The 13,766-nt window shown below is 38.9% G+C and overlaps 1 protein-coding gene across 1 annotated transcript in view; it reads left to right on the top strand.

The window, feature by feature from the left end:
• Positions 1-13,766, top strand: part of LOC124413421 (dipeptidase 1-like) — a 1,027,592-nt gene that overhangs the window by 720,603 nt on the left and 293,223 nt on the right. Inside the window, exon 9 of the mRNA XM_046893982.1 lies at positions 7,770-7,854. Within this exon, the coding sequence (XP_046749938.1) occupies positions 7,770-7,854 (85 nt within the window). The remainder of the gene's footprint in view (positions 1-7,769; positions 7,855-13,766) is intronic.

Genomic DNA, 13,766 nt, shown 5'->3' with positions numbered 1-13,766 from the left:
GTTTACCTAGTCAAATAAGAAGTAAAGAATCACTTTGTGACAATTCAAAGCAGGAACGTAACCGATAAATTACGATAAATTCTGTAAGCTCAAATTAGATCAGTCTCAACAAACCTTTGTTATCGCATGAATTCGGCCGAGTGCCACCTTATGTAAAACCTTGCAATTGTTTTTGTTAATTAAAACTTCTTGACTGCACTGCTTGCTTGCTTAATTCAACTAATGCTCTTTAAAACATCAGCATTAGATAGAGAAGCGAGAACGGCCTGAGAAGCCTGAGTTCGTTCCACGGCAACGGGATAAAACACTGCGTCCGTCAGTCAGGTTCTACATGGAGACACGTGGACGGCCTAGTAAGCCTGACACCGTGGTGCAGCAATGGGTGCAATCCCTGCGTCTGCAGCGCAGAAATAGAATAGTTAGGGATGCAGCAACGGGCGTTAGCTGTGCGAACTGGATACTAGAGAACAAACAGCTGTGAGCACAGCAGTGGGTGCAAGCCTTGCGTCTGCAATTGCAGTCTTAGATCAGACAGAACAGGTAATTCCTAACACAGAGCCCAATTCCGGATCCAAACAGTGCTCTTCGTCAAATATAAAATTTAATGTAACTTCGATTATTTGATCAGGACAGGATAACTCACTAGCACAGAGTTTACAGGGCTGATAGCCTTTAAAACCCCACGAACGTTACAACATATGTGTGATTTATAATTTATCATCACGAAAACCAAGTTGATTACAGCATACGCTCTTGTATTTTTGTTCCTCATAACGATACAAAAGACGCAGTAAATAAATGACATTTTTCATCATAATCAAGTGTTCCATTATTTCAATCACCCTATTCCCTCCTAAACGGACCCTTGTCGACTCTGAGTATCCGGCTGGAGGGGGTTGCAGCCACCACCATAGGGTCATCCGACCGACTAGGACCAGTAAAACCACTGTTAGGTCCGTGTCGAGACACCGTGGTGTACAGACGTGCTTAAATTCGCTCTGAGAGATTAGCGCTAAGCCGAGTGTTTACTATTCTTTGCATTGTGCGGGCTTCGGCCTGAATTACGCTTATACGAGTGATATACAACCGTTCAGCATAGCTGATTCACCATCAAAAGGGGAGATGGCTTCTATCACAGAAGACATTTATGATCCTGATACACATTTAGAAGATGTAACAAAACAGAAAAATGTACTACAGTTCAACACTAAAGACTTTGATACCGATAGTTTTGCCGAAGAAGCCAACGACGAAAAGTGTTACTCTCGCGAACAAGCTATTATTATGACATGTGTGGACGATCTAACAAGAAATGATTACGTGGTGGCTGTCGGTAAAGTAGTTGAGCCTAACAATGTTTTATGTGCGTCAAGAGTATCAAAAAATCGCATGTGTATTCACCTGAGTAGTAAAAATCTAGTGGAAAGCCTCACCAGTACTTATGAATCGATCGAAATCAAAGGAAAAAAAGTATACATACGTTCTTTAGTGTCTACTCACAAACGCATTATTTTTTCAAATGTCTCACCATCTATTCCTAACCGATATTTCGAAAAGATTCTCGATTCGCTAAACGTAAACAGAAGCTCAGCGGTTACGCGTATGAAGGTGAATGTGAGTGAACCAGGTTACGAGCATGTGGAAAGCCACAGAAGACAAGTCTACGTGAAACTTGAAGATACTACAAAAATACCAGACATGATCAAATTAAAACACGACGACATTGATTTTTTCATATACGTTGGACCCGACGAGATAAGGTGTTTCAAGTGCAAAAAAATCGGACACAAAGCTGAGAGCTGCGCGCTCGCCGACCAAGTTCTAAGCAACACAGCTGATTCACAACTATCTGAAGAATCTTTTCCTCAGCTACCACAAAAACAAACGGTGTCACCTCCTTTGGTTACGAAAGAAATAGGCTCGTTCAAAAGACCAATACCTAGCGATTCGTCATCAACGAGTAGTGCTAACTCACAAAAACTAGCAAACGTGCAAGTTAAAAGGCTTAGTAAATCAAAACAAGTTATAAAAAAAAAGAAAACTGAAAAGTGCATTGAAGACATAATGGTAGAAATAGACTCAGCATTTTTACCATGCGCCTCTACTTTTTCTGAGGCAAATAACATACCATGCAGCTACGCTAACTTTGTGCAATGCTATAAAAATTCGTATGGAAATGGCAACCTTTTCAATGAACTTACCAAAATCTCTGACAACAAACAAGTGATTATTGACTTAATTGAACAAATTCATCCCCTTATCAACGTCCCGTCGGTGAAAACCAAGCTTACCAAAATCAAAAATAAACTAAAACAACACAATTTTGATATGGCCATGTCTCAAAGTGAAATGGAATCAAGTGATAGTGAAACCTAGCATTTTGTGTTCAAATAATACATCTCAAAGTTAAATAAATAAAACACTTTAAATCAAATTATGTATACAAATACAACAATCAGGCACTTAACTCCTCATCAAAATTTACACCTTCTCTTACGTGTGGAATCTCGGCTACCAGTCTCTACATATGGCAAGGATAAGAAATTCGGACCTACACCTGTTTCAGTCTTGGTCCAGGTACAACAAAGAAGAGACGTTAGGCAGCATAAAAACTGTGAGGGAATTCAAAAATCTAAGCGAGCGAAAATCAAAAAAAAAACATGTACTGCAGATTACGTTGAAATACTTGCTTCGATGCCAATAGGAGCAGGTGTATATAGGTGCATATATTTACACTTGTACCTCCCCGATCGAAACATACCTAGAATAACAAGCGTTCCATCGTGAATATCTTACGTCTAATACATACACAAACAAAATGAACAAAAATAACTCGTCAAATTCAAATTCTTCTAGACTTAACATCTTATACTGGAATGCTCGTAGCGTAGTATAACGTAAGAACGAACTTCCTGATATACTCCGAAATGTAGATGTATTCGTTTGTGTGGAAACTTGGTTAAATACAGGCGAAACATTCAAAATAAGCGGCTTTAAAACAATCCGTCATAACAGAGCAAATAGACAAGGAGGAGGTATTCTCTTCCTCGTACGTAACAATTTAGTTTTATCTTGCCTTCGCCAAATCACTAAGCAATCGGGTGAAATAGAAATCGCGGGCATTCGCATAGAAAATGTAGATCCCGTCATAAACATTGTTGCTTGCTACAGAATACCCAACCACGTTTTGTCGCAATCAAGTTGGAATGACATTTTTGAATTCACAGACTCAAATAAGAACACAATAATTTTAGGGGACTTTAATGCCCATAACACCAAATGGAATTGCTTAAAAAATGACATAAATGGTGACAGACTGGACCACAGCATTAATTTAAAAAACTTGTTTTTACATAACTCAAATACATCTACTCATATCAATTCCTACAATAGAAAAAAATCAAATATTGACCTTGTTTTCTCGTATACTTCTCTAGCAGACAAAATTTCAGTCAATGTAAAAAACGATACATTCGGATCAGACCACTTTCCTATCGAAGTAGAAGTGGATGCAAGTCGTCAATTATATCAACTGAAAACTTTTAAACTGAGATCACTAAAAACAAATTGGGAAAAATTTGAGAACAATCTAGACCAAGAATTTGAAAGCTTTTTTACTCCAAATTTTGACACCTTGCAACCTGCATAAAAATATGAATTATTTGCTAAAATTATAACCGAGTCAATTAAAAAATCAACTCCACGCAAAAAAACGAAAAATGAAAAATATAACAACAACCCGGTCCCGTGGTGGGACTTCGTATGTAACAAAATAAAACGCTTAAGACGCGCATCTTTCAGAAAATGGGAATATAGCGGAAGTATGACCGATTTAATCGAGTATAAAAGGATTTGTGCCTTAGCTAAAAAACTGTTAAAAAAAAGAAAAAAGAGCATTTTAGAAACTTTGCTGAAACAATCAACTTTCGAACGAGCAAAAGTTACGTCTGGAATAAATGCAAAATTTTGAATAACAGTTTCATAAAAGCAAAATCACCGGATATGATGGATAAAAACACCTATAACGACAAAAGTACTACTTGTATTCAAAAGGTTTGCCCACCCTGGGTTGCCACAGATCCGAATTGGCTTCCTCCTTGTAGCAAAAACTCGTTTTTTGACGATTATTTCACATTCGAGGAATTCAACAAAGCACTAAACTCGTGCAAAATAAAGTCGTCTCCTGGTCTTGATGGCATAGACTACACTATCTTAACTAAACTACCGATTAAATATAAGCTCATTCTCTTGGATATTTACAATGGAATGTTTCAAAGCAGCGATTTTCCTGACACGTGGATCCATACGTACATTTATATGATAAACAAGCCAGACGGTAACTCGGTTAGACCGATTGCATTGACTTCTTGTTTATGTAAACCCTTTGAAAAGTTATGTAAAAATAGACTTCAGTGGTGGTTAGAACATAATAATCTAATCCCGGTAGGACAATCCGGTTTTCGTAAAGCTAAATCTTGCTATGATAATTTAGCGTTTCTAACTTTAGAAATAGACTAAGCCTTATCGGAAAAACAAAACGTACTCGCAGCTTTTTTAGACGTATTTAATGCTTTTCCCAACGTTTTATCAGACTGCTTACTAAGCAAACTTGCTGAGATAAAATGCTCTGAATCATTGATTAAATTTGTTAAATTCTTAACTTATGAAAGAATTCTTCATACAGGCATTTCGGATCACGAGATAAAAACTTTACATAAAGGTGTCCCACAAGGAGGTGTCCTTAGTCCGCTCCTCTACCTCATATACGTATCAAGTATAACGATCGGTCTTCCGAAGGATGTTGAGATTGTGCAATTCGCCGACGATATTGCGATCTACACAAAAAAAAATTCCCTCCAAAAATGTACAAATTCACTCGAAACGGCAACATATATCTTAAACTCTAACCTCCTATCTATTGGCTTAGAACTATCTCCGGATAAAACAAATCTAATACATTTTAACAATAAGAAAATTTTGCCAGGTAACGCTAAGATTAGAATAAATAACCACGTAATCAAATCATGTGAAACAGTTCGGTTTTTGGGAATTATATTTGATTATTCAATGTCATTTAGCCATCATATAAATATGATTCAAACAAAATGTAACTCTGCAATGAACATTATTAGATACCTATGTGGAACGTGGTGGGGAGCAGACCCACACACGCTGCTTATTCTTTACAAAAGTTTCGTTCGATCGCTAATGGAGTATGGTAGCTTCATCTATTTTCCAACACATAAAAAGCTCATGGCAAAAATTGAACAAATACAATATGCAGCAGTAAGAATAATTCTTGGATTGAGAAAAACAACACCGACAAACATCTTAATAGCAGAATCTAAACTTCCTTTTATGAGAGAACGCGCGTGTTATCTATGTTATAGATTCCTTGCTAAAAGCATGTCGTATAAAAAGAATCTAATGTGTGGCGAAATAAATTGCTTTATAAGCAGTAGAAAAAATAAAAGATTACTGATTGAGTGTATTGATAATATTTCTAAATTAACTGAACATACGGAAGTGCAAAATCATTTACCTATCTACGACTTTGACTATAAAGTGAACCTTATTTCAATACCTTTTGACAAACAGCTTGGAGATTTCTCAAAAAAGACAAGTGATCCAAACGCTGTGCTTAATTCATTTTTGAACGAACATAACAGTTTAAATATCTACACAGATGGAAGTAAAATGCAAGATAACCGCCACGTTGGCGCTGCATGCATAGTCCCCTCTTTGAACATTGAAATAAGCAAAGCTATTAATCATAACGCTTCAATTTATACAGCAGAATGTATAGCACTGAATCTTGCTGTGGATATTGCGCTTCAGCATGGCAATCAAGAAGTATTTATTTTTACTGATTCTTTAAGCGTACTTGAGAGTCTTTTCTCTACACAAGACAAAGCTAATGCTAATCGATATATCTTAACAATAAAAGAAAAATATTGCAGATATTCTGAATTAACAGATCAAAACAAACTAAAATTTTTTTGGCTACCTTCGCATGTTGGAATCAAAGGTAATGAAAAAGCAGACCAACTAGCTAAAGAAGCCACTAACAAAATCCTTACAGACTACATCAAGATTCCCTTCTCTGATTTTAACAAAAGCTTCAAAAAATGTACTTTCTCTCGAACTTTCGAAGTCATAAAAGAACAAGGCCGTAAAAAAGGCGCATATTGTATTTCAACGAAAAAATAAAACCCTGGTTTGTAGTAGAAAAACTATCAAGAGAAATTATTGTTACCATAACTCGTGCGAGGTCAAATCATTACCATATGGCCGAGTCATTAGCTAAAATTAAAATTGTGAATTCTCCGAAGTGCCCATGCGGCTCAGAAAATGAAAATATTAACCACGTTTTGTGGCAATGTATTTTGTACGATGATCAAAGAAAAACACTGTTGTATAAGCTAAGTACCTTAGGTATACATCCACCGTTATGTATTGAAATGTTGATCGCTAAGCCTCATGTTGAAGCTTGTAAAAATATTCTTATTTTTCTGAAACAATGTGAGTTGAAGATTTAGTCTTGTAACCTACTCGGCAACTGCTATTATTGTAAAGCAGAAATAATCCTGTACAATGGTTTCACTTGCTTAATAAAAAAAAAAAAAAAAAAAAAAAACCTAATGGCATACTGCAATATATGCCATAACTGGTATCAATAAAATACAATGCGATTTGAAATAATTTTTTTACTTCACTTAATTGCTCGGACTTGGTATATAAAAGATATTGCAGAAAAAAGTGGTTTTGGGAAAAATACTTTTTGTACGTTACAACTGTTGAAATGCGCAAAAAAATGGTTTCTTCAATTTATGTTTTTTTATTGTGACACTTATACTCCTTTTATACTAACCCCCTCAATTGCCAATTCACCTTTTTGAGTACCTTATCATTCATACATGAACATTGGTGTGTATATTCCGCAAGTATATTCAGTATTTAAGTGTATTGTCGCGATACTTGGTGTAAAATCCTAAGTAATAGGGTACTTCTCCGTTTGAATTTAGGTCTTGAACTTTGCCTACCAATATGGTCGACCAGCTCCCCGCGCCCATATTGGCACTTTAGAATCCGTCCCTATATTTCTTACGTCCGTGCACAGGCTTCTTTCGGGTTAATTTGGTTGCTTAATTCAGAGACACTTGTGAAGAGGGTGGGAGATTTAGTTGGTAGATGACGGTTAGTTAGTAGTATTTCTGGGATTGCGTGACCCATTTATTAAGTTCTATTGAGTTAACGTTTTTTTGTGTTTTATTTTTCATATAATCATAAAAAATCTCCGATAATAATCAATTTCAGTCCAGAACTCTTTTCTATCTTTAGAGTTGGTAATATTTTCAACGACAGTCTTGATATTCTTTTTTATTTAGATCCCTAACATGCCTCTATATTTTTTTACTCAAAAACTATACTTGCTAAGGTATTTCCTACTTCCTGCACTCATAATAAAATTTTTTAACATTCAACGCAAGCATTGCTTACCTACAACTTGTATTACAAAGTAGCGTTTGCTATTAAAAGGTGTATTTTTCCTCTTCGATGCACAATATGCTATTTCCGCTATGCTTACGTGAATAATAAGATATTTGTCTGTTTTGTTCGAATTGAGGCTCCTTCTTCTCAATAACAACAATACGACTTCAAATAGCAGGAAATATCGCACGTTTCAGTTTTTATGATAGAAGGATCATATTTCAGGATGAAAATGGTAATCGGTTGTTATTCTAATGCTATTTTGTCTCATTTCACAGGCGGCGAATGACGGCATTGTGATGATTCCCTTCTACACATACTTCATCACATGCAATAGTACAGCTACCATACGTGACGTCATCGGTACGTAAGAGGCATGTTTAGATTATCATCATCATCTCCATCATACCATCATGTCATATCATATCGGATATACCGGGTGTCCTATTTTAAAGTACCACCTGATTTATCTCGAAAAAGACTGCTCTGATCGAAAATTGATTCGGGTGAAACTTCTAGGGTTCAAAGGGGGACGTTCGAAAAAAAATTGTTTTTAGTCTCAAATTCAAAATGGCGGCGCTACGATGGCACATATGTTTTTTTTTAATGGAAACATAACTTTTTTCTTTTACCAAAAAATTCATCACATCAAAACTAACAACTCTTGCATGACCGTTTTTCGGATTAAGTCCGTAATTTTTTAGTTACAACGCAATTTTTGACTATTTCAGCGCTATCCAGGATGTACCACAAGGAGGTAAAGTCTTAACATCCCATGTGTAACATCCCACACTGAGAGACTTTCGGTGCAGCTGCTACTCCTCAAGTTTACGTGGCGCCCTGAATCGTGGTAGTAGGCACTGCACTTGCAATCAGAGTAGCAGCTACTCCGATCAGCGTAGCCCCTGCGCCAAAACGGTATTCCAGCATCGCTACCACGTCGATATACCAGCCGTCTGTAAAATCGGAACGACAGCGCGTGCAATATGAGTAGGGTTGGCTCATTTTCGGTACACGGGCTGCGCCAAGCTGACGCGCGTCCGTAGCCACTGTTTCGGCGAATCAGCTGCGCCGAAAGTCTCTCAGTGCATGTGTAACATCCCATACGCGCTTGGTTCACCCCGCGAGTCTCCGCGGGCTATTTCGCCCACAATCGGCGTGTTGCCCATCACTGGTGTACGGCAATTGATTCAACAATGCCTGATTTCGCTCCCAATAAAATAGTTGACATGTTCCTTATTTTGGGCAGATGTAGGGGCAATTATGCTCGAGCAGAAAGGTTGTATCGTCGCGAATATCATCGTCGTCGTCACCCCTCCCGTAGGACAATCCGAGCCCTCGAATAGCGAGCGAGAAGAGGTCGAATAATCCACCAACGACAACCAGATGTGGTAAATGATTTTGATGGTCCGCATGCGGCTCGAAACATGGCTATTTTGGCTATGATTGCACTTGATCCTCACTTGAGCGTTCGAGTGATCACGGAACGACTGGGTTTTCCAAGGTCCACAGTGCACCGTGTATTGAGAGGTGCGAGACTTCACCCGTACCGAATACAGTTCCACCAAGCTACGCCCAATCCTGATCCGTTGCGAAGGATCGCGTTTTGTCGGTGGGCATTTAGACAAATCGGTCGATTCCGAGAGTTCTTCAGGTTTGTTATGTTCAGTGACGAATCCACATTTAACAACCGAGGTCAGGTGAATCGATGGAGCTTCCGGTATTGGACTGATCAGAATCGACATTGGGTAAGACAGTTCGATCACCAGCATCAGTGGAGTTTTAATGTTTGGTGTGGCATCATTAACGGGCAAATAATAGGTCCGCACTTCTTCGACGGAAACTTAACCGCTGCCAGTTATTTCGATTTTCTGCGAAATAATTTGCCCATTCTACTAGAAGATTTTGATTTGGATACACGTCTGCGGATGTGGTTTCAGCACGACGGTGCTCCCGCTCACTGGGCTCACGTTGTCCGAGATCATCTGAATGACACATTCGGTCGACACTGGATTGGTCGGGATGTTCCTGTCCATTGGCCTCCAAGGTCACCTGATCTCACCTCTCCTGATTTTTCTCTGTGGGCCTACCTTAAAGACACTGTCTACCGTGAAGTTCCTACGACGCGAGAGAATATGATGGAACGAATCAGAGCAGCCTGCCGGGCGATCCCAAGAGAAGTTCTACTAAAAACAGTTGACGGTTTTGAGAGAAGAGCTCAGGCATGTTTGAACATGAATGGTAGGATATTCGAACACCTTTAAGAAGGGTTCAAAGTTTTGCGCGCAAGCAAGAATGCACGAACACACACACACGCACGCACACACATACACACACACACGCAATACAAGGAGGGTTTGAAGTCCAACAATACTGCGGAAGTGACGAGCCGCAGAGACCTGATCCTTGCGAGTGTTAGCGCTGAAGTAGTCAAAAATTGCGTTGTAACTCAAAAATTACGGACTTAATCCGAAAAACGGTCATGCACAAGTTGTCAGTTTTGATGTGATGAATTTTCTAGTAAAAGGAAAAAGTCATGTTCCCGTTTAAAAAAAACATGTCTGCCATCGGGGCGCCGCCATTCTAAATTTAAGACTGAAAACAATTTTTTTTTTGAACGTCCCCCTTCAAACCCTAGAAGTTTTACCCGAGTCAATTTTCGATCAGAGCAGTCTTTTTCGATATAAATCAGGTGGTATTTTAAAATGGGACACCCGGTATATAATTAACCGTTTTATAGCTGCATCGGTGTAGCGGCAGCTAGGCGCGCGTGTCTTACTCTAAGAAATCGTTTCGTGCGCGAATATACGACGAGTTTTTTTTATCGTAAGGCATCGAAATATCTCAACAAATACGCATCGTACAAAGAAATGCCCAAAATCAGAACTTTTTGATCTCAAAAGAGAAAACTGATCTCGTGAAAATCAACTCCCTACCCCAACCCCTCAGGACAGGAGCCTTCGTAATTTCGAATGGGGATTCCGGTTTTCTATTGCAGATAAGCATTCTTCTTGAAAAAATACGCAAGTTTCGTCGGAAAAATTTCTTCTGATTTAAGACGCATTGCATTGTAATTGCAAAAAATCAAATTTTCTATTATTTCAAGACATGCGCCTTGAATCAGTTGAATCGAAGATACCCAGGTAACACAGATCGGTCACAAATATGTATAAAGTATGTTATACCTTGTTCTGCGAATATTACAGACGTGTCATGTGTAGCATGTATGCATGATCGCGGCACTCTAAAGGCCGAAACACATAAAATTACACAGACCAATAGGCAGAATGAAGATGCCGTAGTGCACGCGCAATTGCGGAAGTGCAGTCAAGTTATACGGCTTCTGTATTCTGCACATGGGCTTTGGATTTTCTACAAACAAACTAAGCGACACGTATTGTTTTTCATCTGATATTGAACACTTTAAAGAAGTAAAACTACCCTCCGAAGTGAAGCATGTCAGGGGGCAATTTGGCGATTTTTTTTTTTTTCTTGTGAACATTATATTTTTTGTTTCTCGGTATGAGAAAATGATTCCAGTTGGATTGCTTAAACAACATTATGGACTTTTTGGTGACATTGCCAAATCCTTCCTTCACATGGCTTACTTTAAGTATTAGAAGCAGGTAGTCGCACGACACAAGAAAGCATGAAAGCAAAAGATGCTCCAAAAAAGTGAATCGATTCAAACCGACGATAGCGTATTTTATTACTGATTATTACAATTCCCCACGCACAAGGGGGTATTCTCATCTGGAAATTTGAAAAAATTGTTTTTTTTTCATGTTTTCAAGGTTTAGACCCTCAAAAATATGCCCCAAAACGGATTTTTCACAATTCGAATTAAATATATATATATTGAATATATATTGTAACGTGGCATTTCAGAATGGCTCGTTACAAGGCTAAAAATCTAAAGGAAACTACCGAAAACGCGTCCCTGGCGGGGTACTCCAAGCAAGCTCGATACGATATAGGCGAAAAAAACAAGTTACTAATATTTTCTGTACAAATTTTGTAATCCCGCGCTTCGGCGCAAGCTAAACAGGTACCGCGACCACGATCATCGAGGGATCAACACGTTTCTTTGATTCACCGAGGGATCGACAACTACCGAAAACTACAGTTCCAGCTACCGACGAATTCAACTACCGTTTCGTAATCATGAATCTCCCGTACAACTTTGAATGCCTACTTTTTCGGATGCCGTAAGTTCGACATCAAGGGCAGACCGCAGCCTCTCGTTCACCGACTTACCGGCCAGGAGCCGGACCGAACCCAAAACACTACGTCCAAAGTTGATGAAGCCCTCGTCCTGAGGATAGACGCAGCCTCCCTGTCAGTAAGGGCTACAATCATTGTGAGTCATGGTCCACGGACGATGAGGTGCTATAAGCCGCCGTGTGACTGCATGGTCTTCGTGATATATCGTGGGCAGTTGGCCACTGCCTAGACGACGAAGCCGGTGGAGGCAAACAATGTGGAGTTGCACTCCATCCGGTAACCTTCCGGAGGTAGCCTACGTACCTGCCTTCGTGGAGGGAACCCCCAATGACAGGCAACCTGGACCGTACGACGCAGCAGACGAAGAAAAGTACGTGTGATGTCAACTACGCTCATCTAGCGGTAATCGTCGATAACGCGTAGCCGATATTCGCCAGAGGGATGACCCAATTATGGTGGGGATTGAATGACCACCGAAGGGGAAGAAGAATCACCTGACGACACCGGCGAGATCGCTGATCCGGACTCCGAACTCTGCCTATTCTACGCTCAACCGGCCAGGAGACAGCTTCGCCACCACCTCGCTCTCGTTTAGTTAGAAATCCTCAACCTTCCTCTTATATTCTACCACTATCGCTTATTCCTCTGCCGCTATCGCTATCGTTACCTTTTTCGCACCCACTACCGTTTTGATCTTTTAGCTTCACTCCTTCCTGTAAAATCACTTCCTTCCTTCTTCGCTTTCTTTAAGTTTAATTTAATTTGAAATCAGTGTCTAATCTCGTCGCCGACTAAGGTAAGGCTTTCGCCTTTATATCGTACCGTTACGAAGTTGCTCTAATTTCTGTTTCTCATATCGTACCTTAATTATCGTTTTGGTTGCATCAAATAATGCCAGTTTCTTTGTGAATCATGGTCCACGGACATTGAGGTGCTGTAAGCCGCCGTGCGACTGCATGATTTCGTTTTGTAATTAATTTCCGAAAACTATCGTGAGCGACCTCGTAACTACCGAATATCTTTTGTATTTCTGATTTTCTTTGCTTAATGCTTATCTTTTGTATCTCTGATTTTCTTTGCTTCTCGTAATTTTATGCTAGAAACGCTTGTGTAATTTCTATTGTCTATCACTATCGCTATCTTTACTTTTTTTACTAGTATTGCCTATCGCTTTGTATCGTATCGCTTGTTTTATATTATTTGCTTTGTGCATGAAATTTCGTATCGTATATTGAGCTACTTGGAGTACAGCTGAGCGTAGATTAAGCCGCTTAATACTACCGCACCTTTGTTTTCTATCGCTTATATTGATTTACATTTCTTATTACCTTGTAATATTCTTTTGTTTCCCGAATATCGTACTTCTGTGTTATCTTAAGTTGCTTATTGTAACCAGGTGTACTTAGTGTATTATTTTTACTCTGCAATCCCTTCTCTAAACCTCTCAATCTCGTATAACTTTTGTATTTTCTCTCGTTATCGTAATTTCGAATTTCCTTGTTAATTTAATATCGTAATTTTGACTGTTGTAATTATCAAATCGCTTGCTGTGAATAATTCTTCCGTATAAGCTTCCAATATTTGTGAATCGTATATCACTGTCAATCTTTCTCGCTAATTACCGTTTGTCGTAATTTAAATATTATTTTCTTGTCACTATAGTTCTAAGCTACCGTCAATTCCGTCAACTACCGATTTTCGCTGAAGTTTCACTCTTGCTTTAATGTAACAATTCTCGTAGTGCCGCTTCTGAAATTTGGGTAAGATCACGTCGCCCAGTGACGTCTAGTTTGAGTAGACTTTTTGCATTATATCGCTTCTCTCGACCTACGATTAATTTCTTTTGCCAACTATTATTTTGTGCGAATTATCGCTTAGCTTCCTTAACCGAAAATCTTGTAAATCGCTCTCGTAAACTCTCGTTGACTAAATATCTTTTGTTAACTTTCTGTAACAAATTGACTAATCTACCGCTTATGAACTGATCAATAATATACTACTGATTGGCTTGTTAATTTACTTGATTCGAACTTATTTCTTGATCTCTTTAT

This window comes from Diprion similis, chromosome 12 (genome assembly GCF_021155765.1).
Source record: "Diprion similis isolate iyDipSimi1 chromosome 12, iyDipSimi1.1, whole genome shotgun sequence".
Classification (NCBI taxonomy): Eukaryota; Metazoa; Arthropoda; class Insecta; order Hymenoptera; family Diprionidae; genus Diprion; species Diprion similis.
Note: the sequence above shows the minus strand (reverse complement) of the source record. Positions and strands in the feature narration are given on the sequence as shown.